This window comes from Otolemur garnettii, unplaced genomic scaffold (assembly GCF_000181295.1).
Source record: "Otolemur garnettii isolate 467f Iridium unplaced genomic scaffold, OtoGar3 scaffold00044, whole genome shotgun sequence".
Taxonomy (NCBI): Eukaryota; Metazoa; Chordata; class Mammalia; order Primates; family Galagidae; genus Otolemur; species Otolemur garnettii.
The window spans coordinates 13,803,611-13,827,936 of NW_003852439.1; the positions used below are offsets into that span (position 1 = coordinate 13,803,611).

A 24,326-nucleotide genomic window follows, 5' to 3' on the forward strand; every position below is an offset into this window, starting at 1 on the left:
AAACCTAAAGTACCCCAAGAAATGTCAGATCTTACTTTAAAAGTGGTTTTTAACTAGGAGTATTCAAGAGAGTACAGGTAGGGAGCTTTCTGAAAGTCTGCCTGCTGGGGTCCCACTCTAGAAGATTCAGATTTGGTCGCTGTCTGTAGATTCTATCAGAATATTAATTTCTCTCTAAGATTTCCAGCAATGAGCGAAATCATATGAATGGCTTCTGCAACATCACATAGTGTATTTATTAGTCAAGAATACCTACTGCAGGATTACTGAGTATCATTTACAGTGGGTAGCTTGCCGCCAATTGGCTGATTTTTAGATGCCAACCTCCATCACCTGGAGTTTGGCTTGTTTGGTATTCGTGTCTAATACTATGCCAGTTACCTTCTGAAACTAAAAATACCTGCTGAGAAGAAATTAGACCGTTTGAAGGCTCACCTTATATGCTGTTAAGCTGCTTTTAAATGAGGAAGAAAAAGAACCATCAGTGTAGCAAAAGTTGATCCTGACTGAGGCCCATTCAGACCCTGCATGTGTTTACTCCCCAGAGAAGGTCAGCTAATTTCACTCTTGTGTCCAGGGGTATTTCCAGAGGTCAGGGGTGGCTGTTCTCTAGCTGAGAGCTTCGGGATACTGGAGTAAATGTGAGAAGGACTAGTTGGCAACCTCTCCAGCTGGGCAGCAGAGAGGGTTGGGGGGAAAACCAGAAATGGAGAAGCCAAAGACTGTCTCACCCGGCGAGGGTCCCAGATGCCCAAAGTTGCGTTTATTTCTTTCCTCTCTGAAGAACTAATTTGGAAAGGCTAAAGTTTGGAGTGTGTATGTATGGGGGGTCGGGGTAAGTTTTCTCTAAATGTGTCAACGCATATGCTTACCCTGGAGTGGTTATTACGTGCCAGTCCCAGCCTTGAGTGCGACTCCAGCTGTAGGATTCACGACCTTTTTTGGAGGTAGGTATGTTTCCCCGTTTTGCAGATGAGACTGCTGAGGCACAGAGGGGTACAGTGACGTCCCAGGATCACACAGCACAGTGGTGTTTGAGTCAGGTTTACCATCTAGGGCTCTCTGATATTCCCAGTGTTCCCTTTTCAGGATGCCAGGCTGTTTCCAGTCCTGATCTGAATCAGGGCCCTGGAGTAGCCGACTCTGCTACTCAATCCACTGGAAAGAGTCATGATGACATGTGTTTGGCGGGCTGGGAGGGGGGCTGCCCCGGGTGTCCCCCTCGTGCGCTCTGGGATGTGGCTGTGTTTTCATGTCTCTGCCTTTCTTGTTTGCATTGCCGTGATCTCTCAGGTGTAGTGTGGCTGTTCCCAAACCAGATACCGTCTCTCTCTCTCTTTCGTAGGCACGGTCCTGTTATGCCAGGCAAACCAGGAGGGATCCTCCATGTACAGTGCCCCCAGTTCACTTGTATATACTTCCGCAAGTAAGCCCACTGTTGTGGCTCTCTTTTTGTTTTGTGACATAAATCTGAGTCCAGTCACCTTCCCTGCCATGTAAGTTCTCTTCCCCTCCCTCTGCCCTCCCCTCGCTTGTGGCTCTCTACGAGGTGAACTTGACTCTCCTAAGCATGTGTCTGTTTCCCTGTTGCCTCAGCATCTGAACCCCTCTGCTCATGCCCATTTACATCTGAACACTCACCTCCCAGATGTCCCAACCATTCCTCGTGAGATCTGTCAGGGTCGGGTCCCGTGGACGGGTCGTGGGCATGGGGTTGAGGGGAGGGTGGTGGGAGGGCGGGAAACTATAGCAATAGCTTTTTATCATAGCTTTGCAAGTTAAAATAAAAATAATTTCGATGGCACACGCAGGCCTTCCAAAAGGTCCCGTAGCTAACCCAGAGATGCTTGATTGGTAGTTTCTTGCACAATGTCACACCGTTGAAGATTCAGGCTGCCCTTAAAATTCGTGTGCAATTTAAAATAGTGTACCGTTTAAAATTGGGCATGAGCTTTATGGACACTCTGTGTCGCCTTCAGCTAGTGACTTGTTTTCAGGGCTATTCAAATTGTTTGCTGTATGATTCCAAAGAGGAGGAGGAGAAAGAAAATTACAGTTCTCCCCCATTTAACTGGGGGGAATGGGGGACGATAATAAAAAGATAATAATAATTAAAAATTGGGGTACTTTAGCACATATAGCTGGAGGAAGGAGACAAGAAATAAATGAGGCAAGTAGATGACAGTGTTGAGAGGGTAGAACCCAAGTCTCCTCTGCCTGGGACGGGTGCTCCAGGGTGGAGCGTGACCCAGCCCTGTCCTGATTCCCAGAGCAGACTGTAGAACGAAAGCTCCAGCTCATTCCATCCTGTTGAGAGAGTGTCCCAGCCTTACCCAAGGCTTCACTGTCTGTTTCAGACACTGGGTATGTCATATGAAATTCCCAGAACTGACTCTTTAGGGTCAGTACTCACAGGCGAGTCTGGGAGACCAGGTGTTTCTGAGACCAGCTGGAGAAGGGAGGGAGGCGGGGAGCAGAGGTACCAGGCTCACGGCGGTTAAGAGAATGAGAGACAGGGGAGAATCCTCCACCACCGTGCCCGAATCTAGCATCCCAATTCCCTAAGTGTGAAGCTGAAACACCCCAAACTCCTTCCTGTGGGGCGAGGGTTCTCAGCGGGCAAGTAGGGAATGAGATGACCAACCTGTGAATTCTGAGGCCTGGGGAGTTTCCGGCAGCCGATACTGCTCCCAGGCAGGGTACAATCTTCAGAGATAGTTTCGGCGTTAATTAAATGCAAGGTGTATGCCTGTGCCCTCGGGAAGCCAGAATCTAACCACACGGGCGGGAAGTAGTTCTTTCTGAAGTTATGGAAATTATCCCATTTGGGCTCATGTACCTGTGTGTGCACATATCTCCTAAAGTTACAAGGTTAGGGCACATTTTCACGTGGGCAGCCTTGATTATTCCTCTTGAAATCTCACCAGGTAGGTACCATAATGTTTGTTGCAGCTGAGGAAGTAGCTGGCCAGGATCACGCAGCCAGGATGTGGTGGATTTGCTTTATGAACTGGGGAAATTATTCCACCTACAGCTGCCTTCCTGGGTCCCTTTGACTCTAACTCCCATCATTGTTTCATTTATCTCCCCTCCCTTGTTCTCTGTAAATATTATTTTCTGAAGGAGAATTGTTGTATCAAAACTCACCGTACGGTTAAGTCCCCAAGTTTTGTTTTATTTTTTTCTCTAACACTGTTGCCTTCTAGAACTGTCTGGGACGACGTCTTCTTTACCTGCTCTGTCCAGCACAGAACCGATGGGATTAAGGCACTGACGATATTTTCGTTTCATTAATGTTACATTACTGAGGTTACCGTATTGGACAATTTGGCCCCATATCGTCATATGGCCTATTTTATTTGAGTTTTCCTCATAGATGTGAACAAAACAAATTCGCTCCCAAAAAGGTGCTAGTTGCAATGGGTTCAACTATTCCACAATAATTTGGGGAAAGCCTGTCTCACATATCAAACATGCAAATGATTCACACATCCTCCAAAATTAAACAGCTGAGGCATACAGAGAAAATGAGCTGATCTAAAGCAGGGATCACCAGACCCACCCCAGGGTCTGTCCTGTGAGGCTTACACATTCAGAGTCATTCTTAGATTTTACAAGGATTGTTAAAACAAAAATGAGGAATATATCATAGAGACAGAGGTGGCCACAAAACCTAAAACATTAACAGTCCAGTTCCTTACTGAAAAAGCGTGCCCATCTCTGACATAAAATGGCAGTGTCACTTCAACAATATATAATTATGCTTTTTTCTAGTTTTAAAGTACGAATTTATAATAATTACAGAAACTGTACAGTGTGTGTCCAACATGCTTTAATTTTAAATTACATCATCAGTCATGTTACACACACATTCTTCATCCTGTTATTTTCATTTATTATCATGCCATATGCCCTTTATGAAAATATGTTAATGACCCAGTAACACTCTGTTGTTTCATTATATTTTAATCTCCTCCCATTGTTGAGAACTTAGGTTTATTGTCATATTAAACAAAATAAACACCCTTTAATATAGCAGTGTTCAAGAAAATTCCTAGCTAATCCTGCTACCCCATACAGAGGCAAAACAAAAAATGATTTTTTTATGGTAAGAGTCTTGTCGACCTCTTAAGCAAGAGCATTGGGATTGACAAGCTTAGCTAGTGTCTTGTAATGGTGACCCACTCTGAGACCTCGCCTTCCCCAGCTGGGTAGCCAGGGGGGCCTCAGATTACTCCCATCTGTAGGCTCTGCACTGGTGCTGGGTGTAAAGCTTAGCCACGTACCCTAAGGTACATGCAGAGTCTTCCTTCCTTTGTTACGGCTTCTAGGTCCAGGCTATTCGTAGTTAGCTCCCTTCTTTGCAAAATACAGTGAGGGTTTTCTCTTCTGGATTAAGATATAGGGCAGTGCCTATGGCTCAAAGGAGTAGGGCGCCAACCCCATATGCCAGAGGTAGCAGGTTCAAACCCAGCCCCAGCCAAAAATTGCAAACAAACAGACAAAAAAGATATATATACTTGTATAAAACCATCTCCCATTTCCTTAATTAGTTCAGCCAGCTTATAAAGGGTCTCTCTCTCTCTCTCTCTCACACACACACACACACACGTGCACACACTCGAGGTACATTCATGGTCACCCAGGATCTCTCTCCTCTCTCCAGACCTGATCCCCACAGAGCTAAGAGCTGCCTATCTTTGAGAGCTGATGGGTAAAGACTGTCTTTCTCTAAGAATTCACCCATCTTCCTTAAAGTTGAGGCTTCCTGACGTTTCAGCAGTCTCTTAGGATGTGCTTGCTTTTTAACTTGAAAATGTTTGTGTTTATCATTTTTATTTAAAACCTGTGCTCTTGAAAAAAGGGGTAAATTACACTTTTGTGTATAGGATTCTTCCTGTCTCCTGACTGCCAAGATTACTCTGGAGTTTTGCCTTTGATTTTTTTTTTTTTCTTCATGGATCTTTAACTGGTTTTGAATGTTTTAAACTTAAATTGCCCCTCTTCCCCGCCAAATAGCCGATCATCTGTAAATAACACCCTTAAATGCGGTAGGGGAGATGGTTTTTAAAGGAACCCTGCTGAATGTGTCGGTAATGAAAATAATTCCTACTGAAGTTATCTGCTTTTTAAGATGCATTTTTGCATATTTTTTTCCCAAGTGAATTATCCTAATAATACGACCCAGGACTCACAAAAGCACGACGAGAAAGATGTTCACTCAAGATTTTATGTGACTACAACTTGATCCTATAGATTCTCTTATCTGACCCCAAACTAGCCCAGTTTTTGTTTTTTTTTTCCTTTCCTCATCCCCAACCTTTATGGTGGTTTGAAATCCTCTTACCTTTCCTAATATTACCTACTCTTCTTCAGAGTGTAAAATGGGCCTACTTTACATCAAACTAATGAAATTGGAGCGAAACTCCAGGGCATTAGGCGAGACCACCTAGTATCAATGCAAAACATAATGTTTTTGAACAAGCTTTGAGTAGCAAATATGTAAATCCTTAACAGAGAGGGTTGGTAAATCTGAGGGTGGACTGGTGGCATCTTGCTGCCCACCCCACTCTGAGAGGGCACGGTCTGTAAGCTCTTGCGCAAGACAAGCTGGGTTAGGTTAGCACCATTGGCATACACTGAATGAATGCTTGACATCAAAATCTGCTCCAGGCAGACACAGGAAGGCAAAGAATGGAGCACATCTTTTCCGAAATAAAACACGACTTCCCTTTGTATTCGCTGCAATATCAAGAGGTAAATCATTGGTTCCATGAATGGAAAAGTCGACTCCGGATTAGATTAGCAAAACGCACTACCCCGACGCTAATCTACATACGAAGTAGCTGTTTCCAGAAGCAGGTGAATGTCGTCATCCTTATTTTGCTTGATTCACAATTTTATGAGTAGATTTTAAATTATAGCAGTACCAGGTGCTCATTGCACTTGGTGAAGCATGCAGATAACACACATACCGACACGCAGTTGGAGTCATATGCTAATGATATCCCCACTTTATCCAGTAGCACCTTTAAAGTAACCTGTGTGGACGCCCTACAAGTTCCTTTCACATTTTCTCCATTATAATTCAAAGAAGCACATAGACACATAGGACGGGGTGGGGCGGAGGGTTAGTCCTTTGACTTTACCCAGAAGACAGTCTATGCGTATTTCATGTTTATGCGTATCTTACACATGTCAATCTTATTTAGTTTCACTTAACAATATTGTGATCATCTCCCTTTAAGCCTTTGTGATATTTCATGCTGAGGATGGCTCACGGAGTAGTCAACCCCTCTCCACCGGTCATTGAAGTGCTCCTTTTTCTATTCCCTCCGTAAAGGCTGCAGTAAAAATCTTTGTGTCCACCCTCACATTCTACACCTCCATTCCCAAAGACGGGATTTTGGTCCCATCCCAACATTCTTCCCAGCACTCACCAACTTATTTTTTCTCTCTTTCATTTTTCAAATTGAATAGGTGAAAAAGTCAATTTGTTTACATTTCCATGAGCTCTTCTCCTAGCAGTGGACATCATCTTTCACGTACTTAGTTGTCATTCAGACTTTACCTTTTGTGAATTTCTCTTCTGAATTTTTCTCATTTTCTTGCTAATGCCCATATGAGAGATTTTTGTTCATTGGGGAAAATGACCTGTAAATAACATGGACGTTGTAAACATATTTCTTATTTTGGCCGGTTGACTTTGCTTATATTTCACCATCTGTCTTTTCACTTGTCACCAGCCTTAGATATCATTTTAGATTACAAAATCTAAAGTGAGCAAGTTTAGCTTAGCACTGTGTTAGCTCAGGCTGCCATGACAAAATACCATAGTCTGGCAGGCTTAAAGGCCATTTGTTCTCTCACAGTTGTGGAGGCTGGAGGGTGGACATCAGCGTACTGGCACAGTTGGGTTCTGGTGAGGGCTCTCCTCCCGGCTTGCAGACGGCCACCCTCTCTGTGTTTTCACATAGCAGAGCAAACTAGTAAGAGCATGCTCACATATGAAGGGATTGCTTCATATAAAGACACTGGACCCTCAAGACCTCATCAAAACCTGGTTGCTCCTCAAAAGCCCCAACTCCAAATACCATTGCAAAGGGTTAAGAGTGCCTTCTATGTATGAATTTATAGGAAGGAAATACAATTCAGTCCATAGCAAACCCCTTGATAGAAGGATGCCAGTTTTATTTGTCAAGGACTAGAAAAGTATATTTCAGAAATAATTTCTATATCATTCATCTGCTTATCAATCCAAATTGTATTTTTTCTAGTTACATAGAAGCCACGGCTGAGCCGTGATAGATCCTTGTCAGGACAAATCCTAAAGTTAAGATCATTCCCCTGAAATATTCACCCCAATCCTACTCGAGGGGAAAAAAAATCTGATACCACAGGCAAATGCTTAGGAGCCAGAACGTTATCAAAATGCAAAATCATTTCCTCATTTATTCACTTCTAATGAAACTCAAGGGCAAGTGGTAGTGGCATAGTTTTAATTGATATATTGATTGCAGATTTTATGGAAGTAATTGTGTGGAATTCATAAAACAATGATTTAAGTGGCAGAAACATACATAAATCAGGCCTGCACTATTCTACTTTTAGGTAATTGATAGAACTTCCATTGGTTTCTATAATTAAAGTAAGGGTCTAAAGTAATTTACGGCTCCCTCTGTCTTCTGCACAATACAAAAAACGTCAGTGGACTGAGTCCAGTTAATAGAAAGTGCACACACAGGGCATTGTGCCCCTGACACCTCGATGTAAAGATCTGTGTCTCCCCTCTCCCTCACTTGCTGGTAACTCAGAGCTTTTCAGTTGCCTGCAAGATATTTTCTTCCTAATCTTTCCTGGGGAGGTTGCTTAAAATAAAAATGACTAGTGCTGGGAGCAGGGCAAACTGGTGAGGTGCTAACTTCTTCAGATACAATTTTAATGGAGTGCCAGAAAATGCAGTAATCCAGACAAATAACGTTTTAATGTGAGTGTTTCTTCCCCCCCCCCCTTTTTTTTTTTTTTTTTTTGAGACAGTCACTGGGATCGAGGGCTAGAGTGCAGTGGCATCATCATAGCTCACTGCAACCTCAAACTGCCGGGTTCAGACGAGCCTCTTGCCTCAGCCTCTCCAGTAGCTGGGACTACAGGCTCTCAGGCTGGCCTCAGACTCCAGAGCTCAAGTGAGCCTCCCTCCTTGACCTCCCAGAGTTCTGGGATTACAGATGTGAGCCACTGCCCCTCAATAATGTGATTATTTTTTATAAAAACAAAAATGAATGGAAAAAGAGCCTTGACAAAGAGAACAAAAAGATTTCCCAGCTGGCATTTTTCCTTCCTTTCTTTGAAATGCCTGTGCCCTGTTCTCTCCCCTGCCCCATCCTCTCGTCTCTCACTCTCTGCTCTCTCTTTCTCATCTCTTCCCCCCGCTATTTCACCTCTCTCTAATATAAATTTATATTTTATATTCTTTTTTTTTATTTTTTTGGCTGGGGCCGGGTTTGAACCCACCACCTCCAGTATATGGGACCGGCGCCCTAATCCTTGACCCATAGGTGCTGCCCTATATTTTATATTCTAAAAAAAAAGATTTTTCCCTAAAGATAAGGATGGTATTGTTAATTTTTCCTTTTGAAGCCTTAGGATCCAAGGTGGCTCAGAGCAGTTTTCCGTATTTATATTTTGATAGTCTATTCATCATGGATTGAGAAAGTAATTTGGCTTTTAAAAAGTTGCATTAAAGCATGATTTATCTGGATTACGGAGTTTTTTTGTGTGTTTATATTTTGGTTTTAGTGCTCCCTATACTCCACTCAAGTTTAGCAACCAAAGTGAATACCTATCTGTAATGGCCCTTGTCCCAGCCCTGGAATGATGATAGCAATGGCAATGAAAACCAGAGGTCGTGCGTGCCGGGCACTTCTGTATGACAGACATTCTGCTGAGCCTGCTTATGAGCTTCTGTGCTTAATCCTCGCAAGGAACTGACAAGGAATAACCATTATGCCTGTTTCATGAGGAAATTCAGGCTCAGAGATATTAATGAGATCACCCAGTTAGATCAACCTTGAACCCAGCCTGTGGGAAGCCCACGCCTCTCTCACCTTGTAACCCACTACGTTCATTATGCCTAGATCACAGTTATGTTTCCACCATACTTTAATATCCTCCAGAATTAGGGCATTCTTTTTATGTACCTACCAAGTTTTTTGGTGTCCCCCACTTCCATCCCCCTACTGAAGTTTTGCAGTGCTGGGCTCTAAGAAATGGCTGCGCAGCCGCCAGGCATCTCTATTTGTGTTTTCTTATCCCCATCCCACGGGGCCTGCCTTCTGGAGAGGCAGTTGTTCCCTATCTGATATGTCTGGCCAGAGCAAAAATTGTTCATTGAAAGGCCAGGGATAGTATGTTCAGCCAGAGACCAGGCTCTCTGGTCTCCTTATAACTACTTAACTCTGTTGTGGCTTCAAAGTAACTATAGGCTACTATACATCTAGTCATTAACTAGCATACCTACACATAAACAAATAGGTGTGGCTGTGTTCCAATAAAACTTTATTTATAAAAACAGTCCAAAGGACCATAGTTTACTACCCTCTTTGTCAGGCTGTCATTTTCATTTGAAAGGGCAGGATATGGCAGCTGGCTTCTTGGGCACAGACATAAAAAGGAAATGTTTTTGAAATGTGCAGTTACTTTCTGCATGTTGTACCATTGTATCACAGATTAAAACAAATAATATAGGTACATAAAAAGAATACTCTTCTCCTGGTGCATATTAGAGTAAGATTATATAAAATTTAATCTGCATACAATAAATCGGTTGGTAGTCTTATTCTCACCAGAAACACTGGGACAAATCTGGATTTGGAGGTTTTATTCAGGTGCTGTTCTTTTTCTCTAAGACCTGCCCTGGTTTCCCTGGGCAACAGTTTGAGACCCAGGATCCCATAAGGGAGTCAGACTTTGCCTCCTTTTTCCTGTGCCTGTGGCTCAGGATTTTGGTGGCAGCATATCTATGCCCCCTTTGTCATTTTTGTTGAAATAATTTCTTCTATACTTACTGTATCAGCCCTTCGATTGGGCAGGGGGTTGAAAATTCATTCCTTCATTCCACAATCTTCATGGAATTTTACTTTTTCTATATGCCATGTGCCATTTTCCTCACTACAAATACACAACAGAGAAGTAGCTCACAAGTTAGTCTCTGTAGAACCCACATTCTTGGGAGGGGGGTGACACATAATAGATGCATAATGCTGAAATTCCAAGAGTTACAAATACATCGCTCCTAGGGGTGGTTTGGAAGGTGCTACCCAACAGCAGACCCATCCACTCTTAGATCCACTGTCGGCACTGTCACATGGGAGCTTCTCAGCAGGTGAATTAAATATCACGGCTCTTCCATCACTTGGCACCGCAGACGGATGTACTTGGCTACTGAGTTCCTGTCTCCTGCATTGAATCCACAGATTGAGAGATTCTGAGACACCTGCTACATGCCACATTCTGCCTATTGCCTCACAGCCCATGTCTGATTTAATGAACAAAGATTGTGCACAATTGGCTACAGTTGTCCAGCTGCCACCCCACCAACGGTGAACTCCCAGAACCATTCTTTATCCATCACTGAAGCACAATCTCTTTGCTTCATCTGACCAACCTTCCCCCTGGCCCAGCACATCTCTGATTTATTAAAACAACAACAAAAAAATGTTTAAAGGTTTTTACGAGCTCTTATATTAACTCCATGGTTCTACCTGGACACTGGGCCCTAGAAGGGGTCCATTTGCCTTTTCTCTCTTTGCCATCACCTCCGCCCCAACTGGCTGACAGCAGTGGTGGTTACTTTGTCTGAGAGATAATCATAGCCCACTTTGCTGGTGTTTTGCTTTGGCTTTTTTTTTTTTCTTTTTTTTACCAATTTCAGGACTTTTTTAAAAACCCAAATACTATTTGAAGTGGCCCAGTTGCTTATACGATGGATCTGCAGAAAGGAAGCCACATTTCAGCAGCTGCTGTCTGGTGATTAATCTCAATGCAGAGTGGTGGCTTTCGTTCTGTTCAGACGGGGGTCTCGCTTTTGCAAAAGGCTGGCAATCACAAAAACTACCATCCCGTGGTGTGCCCCCAAACATCTTATTTGTCTTGATATTTCTTTCGCAGAAATACATATGACAGATAAGGAGTCACTGGAGGATGCGTTTGCTTTGTGTCAGACAGATATTAAAACAATAAACTATGTTGCCCTGGGATTCTGGCACATCGACAGCTAGAGAACAAGGCCGAGACGAGATGTTTCTGAAAGGCAGTGAGGCAGCTATTCTGGGGGAATTCCCTGGAAACCCCAAGTCCTGTGATAGCATTGACAGGACGTGTTTTTTAATGCTCACGTTTTTCTTAAAAAGATCAACTGGCTGGTGCAGCTCTCACATTGAAGTCCGTTGACAGTGCCCACCCTGCTCTGGCCTCGGCAGAGGCGACAGAGAAAGCCGTCCTAGTGTGAGAAGCTGCTTTCGAGAGTTTATGTGTTTTTAACCACTCACCTGCCATTTGCTTGTTTTCTCAAACTAATGAGAATTTAACATGGGAAGAGAGGGAGAACCTGGTCTGTGTTCAGAGCTCTGATCCTGCCTGGTTCCTGCACAATGAAGGGGTACCCTGGGGGTGGTGGAGCCCGTGTGCACTGCTGGGGCCCCGCTGTGTAAACGGAGCTGAGCCTTCTCGGAGTTGGGAGTGAGCGGCTTAGGAGGGGGAAGGAGCGACCCTGACACTCACGTAACTTAAGGGCTGGAGCAGTGCTTCTTGGTGTGTTTGGATACAAGTGTGTCCAAGCAGCGAGGGAGCCGCTCCTCCCACTCTCTCTCAGTGCAAAGATGCGTGAGAGGGAGCTGAGCTGGCCTCCTGTGCAAGGAGGAAGAGCCTGACGGAGCTCATTTAAACCCAGTAATTTAGACAGTAGCTTCACTCAGAATGCCAAAAACCTCATTTTCTTAAATCACGTATTCATTTATATAAAAGAACTGTCATGCCAAAAGGGATTTATTGCTATTAGAGACTTGGGAGCAGCATTAAGAAAATGCAGTTTCCGGTCTAAGTAACATTCCACGTCTTACAGACCTATCGGCTTACGTGCTGCATACGTGCACACAGATGTAGGCCTCTTAACACCTAATTGCTTTATTTATTTATTTTTTTGATACAGAGTCTCTGTTTCCCCAGGCTAGAGTGCTATGGCATCATAGCTCACAACAACCTCAAACCCCTGGGCTCAAGTGATCCTCCTGTCTCAGCCTCTCAAGTAGTTAGAAATTACAGGCGTGCACCACCGTACCCAGCCAACACCTAATTGCTTTTCATGTAAAAGCAAACGGGCAAACATGACAACCCCCTCTACAGACGGAAGAATCCTTGGATGTACCTTATCCCCACTTTTAATATTTGCTACAGAGATCTCAGAAACATTTCCTAAAGATTCCCTCCCCCTACCCCCTGGCAAATCCTAATCCCTGCTATTGGTTTTACAAAATTGTTCTTAAACTACGATGTGATTTGGTAAATAAAGCTGGATTCAGGCAAAGTGAGGAGGAAACGATCATGCCACCCCAGTGCTCCACTCTGGGCACGTCTCTTGCCATGTAAATAGTCAGGAAGACCCACCTACCCATGAGCATTAAATGAGATGGTCCTGTGTAAAGAGTCAGTCAGGCTACTTGGGGTGTTATGGCTCCTCAAATGCCAACACTTCTTTTTCTTTCTTAAAAGCCATCTTCTCCAGGATGTTTTGAAAGTTCACCAACGAGGCAGCTTTATATCCAAAAAAAGGATCATTTCTGAATGACCCTCTTTCAGTCTGTTCTGTATGGGGGTTTAGGAGCTGTGTAGCTCTAGAGAACCCTGAGGTACCCAGCCCAGCATAAGGAAGCTAATTTATCTCACTTGCCCTGTTTCCTACCTGGAGAGGCAATGCGCCAAGCGTGCCATTCGAGCCAGCTGTTAGATAGATCATGAATGATTTAACAATGGAAGCTTTACCGTGTATATGCACTCGATAAAGTGATTATTTATATAAATTATTTGGGTTCTTTTCTTCCCCATGGCCTCCTAGGGGTTGAGGGTAGGGTGTGAACTAAATTGATGCCGGTGCAGGTTCTGTCAAACTAATAGAGTGTGGTGAATTGCTGAGTCCAAATTAAAATAGATCTCAGCATTTCAGGGCTCTGTTTGACGTTAGTGCTTCCTTCAAAGGACAGAAAGCACCTTTGCAGACGCCTTCTGTGGCTCTGCCAAGTTAAACACTCCAAGATTAAGATGCATTCTCGTTTTGCTGAATGAAATGTTACAAAAATCCTGCCCGGGGGAGAATAGTCGATACCTGTGAGTAGACAGATCACAAATACCTCTCCTGCACAGTAAAAGTGCATCACTGTACGTTCAGCAGCGAAGATGTGTGCCCAGGTCTGCTGTATTAACCCGCCCATTTGTAACCTGGGAGAAAAGAGACAGCAGCTAATTTCGGGAGGTAAACTGGGGCAGCGTGGCAATTAGTTAAAACAGGGCAGCCGTCTTGTGTTTTATTCATGTGTGTGAGTGGTGTGTGTGGCTCCTGTTGCTGCTTTTTAAATTTGCTTTTAAGTCAGGGAAGCTTTCTGCTTTGGGAACATGGTATATGATGCTCAGAGTCAATGCCTGGGTGTTTATCGCAGTTAGGTTTTTTTCCTCTCAGATGAATCTTATCTTAAAAAAAAAAAAAAAAGGCTTCTTTCAAATGAAGTTGTGAGTAAACTGACATTTGATAACAATATCAACCAACTGATTATATATAGAAAAAAGTGTAACACCCCCAAATGTTAGGCAAGTTTCTTATTCAAATCTTTCAAGACTTTGAAATATGCTTCTCATTCCAATCTTCCAAATTCGAAATTGCTAGTTGAATTTAGTCATAAGGAGCTCATTATTTTGATGGTAATTAGGTTTATGGGTACAACTGTGGCCTCCACTAACACCCTAGCAGTGTTCCCCACTCACTATTGCTCTAGAGTCTGTATTCCTAACATTTTGGGGTTGATGATAACCCCCTCTTCCAACTCACATTCAGATATACCAATCAGCCCCAGTAGGGAAGGGAAACAGCTTGCCTTTGGACTCTTATCAGGAACATAAATCAGTGCTGACCCCTGTGACCTGCATCCGATTAGCAGAAAAGGCTCAAAGCCTTTTCAGGTGTCTGGGAATCTCAGAACATCAATATAGAATGGAAGAAATGGTGTGTGTGCACATGCACACACACACCCCTCCATGTCTCCTCCTAGCTCCCAACTAGGGGACCTCTGAGAGACTTGTTAACAGATTCTGCCACAAATAAACCCAGTCCATGATGCATTGGGATGGGCTCCCTCCGATGTGGGCTGGATATAGGGAGATGATGTAGCAGTTGGTACGGGCAGTAGGAGGGGGTCCAAATAAAAGACAAGAAAGAGCACAGAGAGAGTAAAGGAAGCTGCTGGCTGAGGATACCCCGCTGGTGGACACAGACAGGGTCTTCCGCCCTAGTGTCAGGCTGCCTGGATTCCAGTCACGGCACAAGTATCTGTTCTGTGATACCTCTGTGTCCACCCCAGGAAGGTAAAGAGAGCAATAACCATGGCTTCACATAGTTTTGGGTTTTGAGTTCTGTGGGTCTGACAACTAGCAGGTGTTAGTGAATGCTGGCTGTTATCCCCCTGCAGCCTGATCTCCGTTAATTGTCTCTTCCCAAATAAATGGCACACGTGTCCAGGGAGAACACATAATAGTTTTATCAACACATTTGCATGTTGTAATAGACAGCAGCAATGCAGTTTCAGGGGTCAGACTTTTGCCCATTGCAATCCTGCCTTTGCTTGGTTTACTCCAGTTATCACTTCCTGGGGTTTGTGCACAAGTGAGGTGCGGGATCGATCGCTCATCATGAACTCTGTCACTCACCCAGAGTTTCCCTCGGAATATGCATCCTGCATAGGTAGCATCTCGACAACTCTTCCAGGTCTAAGAACCCTCACCCATTTTGTTCTGTTACCGAGCTACTGTGGTGTTCTGGGTTCATCTCACACTGCGATCAACACACATTTCCTTCATTACCTTGTGCTAGGTCATCTGCTAGGTGCTGGAGATACAGTAGTGACCAAAATACAGTCCCCAGGACATCCTAACAGAGAGGCCTGTGAAGTCGAATCAAATGAGTTGGTAAGAAACTGCTAAGTGAAGGGAAGATTAACCAGCAAGGTAATGTCATGGTGAGAGCTGTGGGAGTCAGGACATGAGACAAAGCTGTGGTGCCTTAGAGCAGTGCTCCTCAACCTTCCTAATGCCTCAGTGCACTTTCATTGTTAAAAAAGGGTCACAACCCACAGGTTGAGAACCACTATCTTAGAGGAAGCAATATTGGAACCCAGATCTGAATTAGGGACCTGGCAAAGGAGATGGAGAATGGGCAGAAGGACTGTGACCCAGCCAAGTGAGACTGGAGAAAAAGGAGGCATATCAGCCTCTTACCGTCCTATCCCCAAAGTCGAGCTTTACATCGATAAATTTGGCTCGCACAATCAGGCCAGTACAGTGTCACCATCTTTTTCCCCATCAAAAACCTGCACTTCTTTCCAAGTTCACGTTCTTGCCAATTCCTTCAGCGCATCCTAATCAGACCTATAATGGCTGGAAACTTCTGGCTAATTTGGATTTGACTAAAACTTTTGTAGCATGACGTTATGTAAAGAGATTCAATTATGGTGCGCGGTGTTTTGTGAGTAACTACCGCCCATAAAAAGTTAATTAATCAGGCCTGTGTCAATTTCCTCGTGCCATGTCAATTTGCTGCAAGGTAATTAATCACTAATCACCCACCAAGCAGCAGGCCGAGGGACAATCCACAAGCCATTTATTGTCTCTTCCCAAATAAATGGCAGGCACAGCCAGGAAGAAACACATCCTTCCTTTCATAATATTTTTATCGACACTTTTGCATGTTGTAATAGACTGCAGCAACAAGCAGCTGGAGTTCAATGGAATATGAATATTAAGGAAACAAATGAGCAGAGATTTATAGGACATTGCGTTTCTGTTATGTCAGTTTTGAGATTAAACCAAGCAAATGAACAGTGAAAAATTACTCTTCCATGTGGAGAATGGTGATTAGACTTGTACATTAATTAGAAATTTTTGTTTTCCTATTCAATGCATTTCAAATGAGGATGTCCTATAAAGAACTGTTTGTCCAAAATGTAGATTTATTCACTTCTAAACAGCGGTATTTAATATCAACATGCATTTTATGCCGAAACAAGAGTTGATCCCAAATGTGTGTTTTAGGGATAAATATACATGAGTATGAGAACCAGAGATTTCCAAAATTAAGTGGCCGTTTTGTTCACTCTGTACATGACTGGAAGGATACAATCCTCTCCCCCCACTTTTTTCCCAAACGCTGAAAAATGACTGAATTATAAAAACAAGCAAGCAAACCGCAACAAGAAACATGGACAGCCTTTCTGCTTTTGCTTTGAGCTAGAATTGAATATGCCCCGTTAATAAATTTGTTATTAACGGCCATTTAAAAGGAGTGGCCTACTTGCGTGTAAATCCTGTATTATAAACCAATTTGGTGTACTTTTACCCAAGATCCGCTTTGAACACACAAAAAGGAGAAGACCACAGATTTTGCCATTTGGGAAAAAATCATCAGACTTTTTTGAGTCTTCACTGAGGGAACTGCCACTCCATGAGTGCTGGCTGGGTGTGGGTGTTCATCTCCCCTCGGGATGTTACCGATTCCACCACTTCTTAATTTATGGTCCAGCACATGGAATGGGAGTCCCCCCAAGGGAAATCCTGCAAAATCCGTGAACCTGCTGTCAGAAGCGTATCCGCACCCCCAGGATCGTGTAAGTGAATATTTCCTACCATAAATTACCCACTGAAAAATTCCACCCCAAATTAGCATGAATATCTCTCCAGCTTAAAACCTCGCAAGCGCGGGGAAGGGTGTCATTATGGAGCAAAAGGAGAAGGGGGGAGTGGGACAAAGAGAGAGCCCCCCACCCGTGGGGACGCACACCTTTTCCAGGGCATCTGGCAATCTCATGCAAATTCAAACCAGTGCGCGAATGCAAGGAATAATTGCCCATCAAAGCGGTTGTATATTTTTATGGCTTTGATGCAGAATCTGCCCCCCTGTCGGGTTTTGCATCTGCTACTCTTCCATCTCTCCCAGAGCTCTAAAACTTTAATATGCAGTTTATAACCCTCAAGTACTTTCCCCGGGTTTTGTGTTTCTTCTCTTGGGATTTCCGGGCTGGTGAGATGATCTCATTTGGGTTTATTTTCGAAGGTAAGCACCATGTTCATAAAAGAGATGGGGGGGTGGTGAGACACACCCACTCGCCCCTTCAATACAGGGAACACAGAGCTCACTGGAGGTGGGAGGTGGGGGCCTAGCCTGTGAGGGAGACAGGCAGTAAGCAGTTGACACTTTGCAAAATGGCCCATTTGGCTGGTTGATACACCCACGTGTCTTCTGTTTAAAAATGTTGATTTGCCTGCCTCCTGGAGCACATCGCAGCTACCTCGCGTTACATCCCTAAAGTCCCCGTTTCATTGAGTTCCACGGTACTGAACTCCTTATTTCCGAGAACTGAGATGGCTGCTCCACCAACCAGCTCAGAATATGCTCTGGGTATAAATCTAGCTCAAGGGTAAGAGTGGGTGGGCTGGGAATGTGGATGTGTCAACAAGATGCTCAATTGGTATTTTCTCCAAAAGCTCTTGCCTTGTTTTCTTTGAGAGAAATTCATTTTTAGCTTATGAGCTAAATCCAATTTTCGTTGCAGTGATACAGATTTTTCACTTTGATTTATGCTGGATAAGGTTTAAGAGGGAACCTTTTCAGTATAATGAACCTGTGGGTTTTTCCTTCCTCGCCTCGTTCCTGCCATGAACTGAGGATTTATACTATAGCCACAAATAAACTCGAATACTTTCTATTGTTCCTCATTGACAATCTGTTTACACATTTATTAACCTCAAGTTGAACTAGAAAAAAAATCAAATTTCCAGTGTTTGGGTTCAGAAATACCCACACTTTGTTGTTTTTTTTTTTTTTCCTCCTAATATTGTTCTTTAATTAACCAAGAGGCATTTACAGATATTGGAGAGGTTGACAGGTTTAATTTTTATGTAACATCGATTTAAACATTTTATTTAACATTAATTCCAAAAATGGAAAAGCCATTGGAGTTTTCACTCAGCATTTTGCATTTGCTTCATTCAACACGCAGTGCCAGTTACAGGATCCAAACCCCTAAAGGAAGGTATTAATTGATAACGCGATAACTTAGACTCAACAAGAGATAAGTCTCATGTCACGAAGTAAGCATACATTTGATTGAGATCTTTTTTTTCTATACAGTGGAAGCATTTGTGTCTTGTTTAATTTGTATCTGAATCATCTGTCCAGGTGTGTGTTTTAAATATACACTTAGCTGTGTCCCAGCATCTGCAAACCACTGTCCCTGGTAGGCAAGTAAGAAAAATATCCATTCTTTCCATTCTATGCTGATTTTAAAGGAAGTATGATAAACAGTAGTGGGTTTTTTTGTTTGTTTGTTTGTTTTGTCCTTGAAAGTGACCATTTCTCTTGGTGGCATTAAGAGAAAAATCCTAAACCAGCCACTGAGAGAGAAAAAATCATCTAAGAGAAATGGGAGGAAATGCAGAAGGTGGAGTTACAAGTCGGATGCGTTTGGAATTACGAATTTTTTTCTGTTGCTCCTTGTGACACAGGCTTACTGTTGTTGCCGGATTGTCAGAGAGCGTTGTCTAGGGTCTATAGGGAGGAAGAGATGTGACTAAATACCTTTTAGTAGGCGGTGCCTGTCTGGGGGCAAATGTTTGAGTCCTGCTTTCCCCCCCAACAAGCAGTGTTTCCAGACCCTGACAGCGTGCTGTAGTACAAGTGAATTGAAGGTAACCAAGGGCTCTGATGGCTCCAAGTGTGGTGTGTGTGTTCGAGCTGCCTCTCCTTCCGTGGATAGCATACCTGTTCTGAGTCTCGTTTGATATTTCTGAGCCAATGCAACACCCAAAAGGATGAAAGCAGAAATTATCTTGTTTGGGATTGTGACTCAGATCCAGTTGTGTCACTTGAGTACTTGACAAATGCTGGGCAGGCCCCTTTGTACATGGGACAGTGTCATGGACAGTGGGCGGTGAAGAAGAGACCTCTGTTCTCTCGGAAGGACGGAGACAGGTGTGTAAGCACACAGGGCCAGGTGGCCGATGCCTGGTGGGTGCCAGCCCGTCTTGCTCCCGGGCGAGCAGGCTGCAGGGAGATGTCCGCCCTCACCCAGCTTGCATTCCAGCACTGGCGAGACCCCTTGTCTTTCGTCTCTGATCCAACCTACGTTATGTTTCCATGCACCAGGGGAGTATCAGGGCAGCCTTCCTTAGAAAATTAGAATTCCTAAAAAAGAGGATAAAGAAGGATGAAAATGCAGAAAGCAATAAATAATTAAATGAAGGGAGGGAAAGAAAGAGGATGGAGGGAGTGATGGAAGGAGAAAGGAAGCTACAGAAAGAGAGAAGAACTGCTCATTGATCCTGAGGACTCGCTGGAGACTTCACGAAGGGCCAGTTCTAGACTAACCGCAAGAAAGGAACAGCTGGGGAAACCGTCTGCCTTAAATTCTCCACCCTGTCTGTAGGAAGCCTCTGGCCCCAAACCTGATCTGTGGAACCTCCTTGTTTTGCCTGAGGGCACTTGACCTCCCAGAAAGGTGCCGTTTGAGCCCGGAGTTGATTCTTAGTCCTGTCTGTGTGTTCCTTTAACAAAATAAGATGTCTACCCATGTGCCCTGCATGGGGGAGCCCAAAGGGTCTCCCTAGTAAGACTTGTAAACAGCTAATCCTGCACCCGGGAAGACATTCTCCCCTATAACAAAGAGGGTACAAAATAGAATTCTGACTCTAGCCTTTTAACAGCATGTGTTCCCTCACTGGATTGCTGAGCTTCTGTTTCATGTTATATCTCACATCTAAATCCTCCAAGAATTATTGTAAAACCTGCTTGTCGCTGAGAGGGGGCTTGTCTCGCTCACGAGCACTGTAGCCGGTGATAATGAATGGGTCAGCATAATTACCGTGTTTCTCTGCACAGCCAGCCAGCTGCTCTGCCAGATTGTGAATTTTTCATTTTCTTTATTTCGAAATCCAGGGTGTTCCCATGAAAACTTAATATTTGAACTGTGGCAAGATAGATTTGGAGTCAAAGCCATTCCCACTCATTTCCTCCCCGGGCCTGAAGCAAGCGTCCCCTATCTCATTACTCGCAGGCTTTTATGAGATTAGGATTTACCTGCTTCCTCATCACAACCCACACCCTCCGCGGTTCTAACCATGCTTATCAGAACGAGGTCCAGGGAACTCAGGTGCTAGGGGCTGGCGAGAGGATTCAGTAAAACGGCATGATTTGTCTTTAATAACATTCAAAAGTAAAAGTTGAAAACAACCTTTATGGTCTTGTCAGAGACGAATAGAAAGATAGAATCATTCTGGCTTAATTTGACAATCGGTGAATTTTACCCCCACGGGGAGAGAAAGATGTAGTGGAATCCATCAAACAGAACGGCTGCCGGATGGTCAAAAACTGACAGGGAATCCCAGATAATGATAAACCGCTTGATCGTCGCTTTGAGTTCCAGGGTTTTCTTCCAACCCGTAGAATTCTATGGGGAATTTAGAATGGCTTCCGTGGGAAGCACCACTGTCCTTCCACCCACTCCACGTCTCCCCCCACATAGTACACACAGCCTCTGTCCAGGTGCGGGTGTAATTCCTAGCTCTCCAGGGTCAACACGTGGCCGCACCCCCAACCTGAGTAGTCTCAGGCACCCTTCCTTTTCTTCCCAGTGTTCTCCTCTGCCTCCCCTGTGCCTTCCACATCCCTCACCTGGGTCCATGCATTCGTATACACAGCAGGTGATGAGAAGGTGGGTAGGTTGTAAAATGCTTCTGCTCCCAAAGGTGATGGCAGGGAGGGGCAAATCCCCTGGGGGCAGTTGGATACAGGGTGGAGTCAATTCAACCAGATGGGAACTGCAGACCCTGCTGGAGGTTAAGGTGTTCTACAGAAGCCTGGAAAAAGGAAGAGTGCAGGTCCTGGGTCACCTGAGCCTTTGCTGTGGCTCTCCTGGGACAGCAGCTTCCCAAATGCATTTTCTCAGCAAAGAAAGTACTTGCCTCTGTGGGACAGGGTTTGGGAAACACTGCCTGTGCCTCCTGGGATGGGGCAGCCACAGTATGGCCAAACCACTGTGAGGTTCTGAGAGGCCAAAGTGGTTTGTTTCTTAGCCCCAGTGGCTCTGATGGGTGAGGATGTGCGTGCCCTGGGAGCAAGGACATCCCAGGTAGAGTGAGAAGAATTAATTACCAGGCTTCATTCCCTTCCAGACTCCTTACCACAGCATCCTGCTCAGAGAATTGTCCCCCCGGGAAGCACTCCCTGCCCACACTCTCTTTTTAAGGGTTGAGTTCCCAGATTATTGTAATTATGGTGGTTGTATTTGCCGCATAGGAGGTTAGGGACCATAGGACGAGTTGGTAATCATCTGTTTCTTAGGGCACATGTGGTTTGCACACTTTACAGACGTGTGCAAAGGCATACTTCCATTAAAAGTTTTAATGAACAATATATGTGCATAAAGGGAGATACGGAAAGTAAATAAAAAGGGGATGGAGAAAAACTATGAATAAAAAATTCACACTCATGCAGTTTGTCCCCAGAGATAACTACTAGCATGTGGAAATACATGTGTGTATGTATAACCAAATATGTACATGTGTGCATAATATAAATATTTGCATATACAAGCACACACGTATACATTTTCACATGCATATACAGACATGTATACAGTACACTGATATACAGAGAGTACCAAGAAAAGTATACACATTTTCAGAAAGGAAAAAACTGTATTACAATTATAATCTTCAAGTTGCACTTGACTTCTGCAATTACAAGAGATACAAAATACAATATACAAAGTAACAAACTTTACCAGGGTATATCATTGCAATTTTCATAGTTTTTCTTCCTTTCTTAAAATGTGGATCCATGTGTGGCACCCTCCGTATACACATGTTATACACATGTGTCTATAGTGGTGGAGAGGGCATGGCGCACACCTCTTACAGACTACCTGTTTTTAAAATTTAAGTTTTTGCAGTGATCTTTTCTCCTGTTAGTGAGAATTCTTTGTAAATGTTTTATCATTTGCCATATTCCCCCGGGCAGAGACAACACTATCTCAGCCAGCCCGTCCTCTCTGGAGTCCAGCCTTGGCCTCTGTCCGCTGTTTGCCTCCTGACTCCGGGAAGGGGGTGAGGTCCCCACTTGGCCCTGTTTCCTCCTCCTCCGAGGCAGGGTGTGCATCTGATGGCCTTTGCGCTCTCCTCTCGTCCGCAGTGCCCGGCTTCCCGTATCCAGCCGCCACCGCAGCAGCCGCCTACCGAGGGGCCCACCTGCGAGGCCGCGGCCGCACCGTGTACAACACCTTCCGCGCTGCGGCGCCCCCGCCCCCGATCCCGGCCTACGGCGGGTAAGTGGGCAGCCTCCCGGGCGGGCCTCCCTGCACCAGCCCTCCCTCCCTCCCCAGAGGCACGGAGCTGTTTGCGAGCATGATGGTCTTGACTCCCCCCCACCCCAGAACCACCCCAGCATGCAGCCCGGCGCGCCTGCAGTGGAGCACCTTGCAAAGAGTATTGAAAATGAGTGTAATTTGTCCTGTCATGGTCGGTGCCTTTAAGCATTCTACATGCCACATGTTGTTATGTAAATTCTCTCTGAGACTGAGTGCTGGAGAACAGAGAAATGGTTACAGCCAAAGATGTATTTCTGATGATTGCAAACATCTGGTTATTAAGGAGGTTGGACCACATTTGCCCCTTGAATTCCTCCACGGAGAGATGTGAGGTTTTTCATACATAAAAATCACTGGGGTGCTTGCTCTTGATTCTCCCGCCAAAGGCTTCTGGCTCTTCAAGGTTTATGACCCTTTGCCTGAGAAGAGAAAATCAGGTGTGGAGTGGAAAGCAAACCTGTAAGAGTTAATGCCATTGGAATGGAGATATTAGTTGGGTTTTTCCAAAGTGGCATTTGCCTGCCTTTCTCCTCTGTGGGTTTGATTCCTGCTGCTGGTTTCCTCCTTCTGTGGGTGGATGTTGGTATTGCCATGTGAGGATCAGGGAATGGGGGCGAGTGCTCAGGTAAAGACAAGGTGGTACTGATTGGGGGCCTTTCCGAAAAGCTGGTCCCTCTGTCCTGTTAGGGAGCCTGCAAGCATACTCTTATACCCCTGGAGTCAGAAGACAGGGGTACCTCTAAGGTGGTGGCCCTAGGCCAGGGGACATTTGCAAGGTCTAGAGCAGTGGTTCTCAAACTTCCTAATGTCGTGGCCTTTTAAGGCAGTTCCTGTGGGTCACGACCCACAGGTTGAGAACCGCTGGTCTAGAGACACTGTTGATTGTCACAGCAGGAATGGAGAGGTGATGGGACTACTGAGGAAGGTGTAGCGATGCTGTTAACACCCTCCATGCCCAGGACGGACCCCCACCCTGGGCTTGCCAGGCTCGAGGTCAGGGGTGCTGTAGCTGAGAAGTCCTGCCCTTACTCTGGCATGAGGCTTCCCTAACCAGTGACTGGCTTCCTGGTCTGCAAGAAGCAAAGCATGCTGCATTTACGACCATGCAAAAGGAGTTAAATGGATTTTAGAGCTCTTCTGCTTGTGACTTTTAGAAAATCTGAATTAACCCAGATTTCCTCCTTGTTATACTCATGACAAAGGGAAACACTGTTTTTTTTTCATTATTTATTTCTATCTCACCTATTCCAAGCTAGAATGTTTGAAGTGTTTCAAAATTAAGTATTAGAAAACAAAGTTGAGGTTGTCCAAAAATGAGACGAGCCAAGATGGTTAGGAAAGGGAGATAAAGGAAAAGATGACAATAAGATAACGTCCATTGAGTTTCTCAGGCAGTTGTTAGAGTTGGGTCAACTCTGAGCTTCTTAATGGACAAAACAACAGTATATTTTTTTCAAGGATTAATTGGCTATAAATCTGTAAATTCTCCCTAGCTGTCCCCCCCCCCCAATGTTTCTGCATGTCTTAACCCTTGTAGTATAGGACCATGCCATACAAAGGATTGTGGAGAGAATAATCTTTATTTCAAACCCTGTATTATTATTATTTTTGAGCTAGAGTCTCACTTTGTCACCCTCAGTAGAGTGCTGTGGC

At 44.4% G+C, this 24,326-nt stretch overlaps 1 protein-coding gene across 10 annotated transcripts in view; it reads left to right on the top strand.

The window, feature by feature from the left end:
• The window catches only part of RBFOX1 (RNA binding fox-1 homolog 1), a 1,537,420-nt gene that overhangs the window by 1,459,572 nt on the left and 53,522 nt on the right, over positions 1-24,326 (top strand). For 8 of the 10 annotated variants that reach the window (XM_012805709.1, XM_012805707.1, XM_012805713.1 and 5 more), the window contains 2 exons: positions 1,346-1,426; positions 22,499-22,631. In XM_012805709.1, the coding sequence (XP_012661163.1) occupies positions 1,346-1,426; positions 22,499-22,631 (214 nt within the window). The remainder of the gene's footprint in view (positions 1-1,345; positions 1,427-22,498; positions 22,632-24,326) is intronic. The other 2 variants (XM_012805714.1, XM_012805715.1) reach the window with 1 other exon arrangement.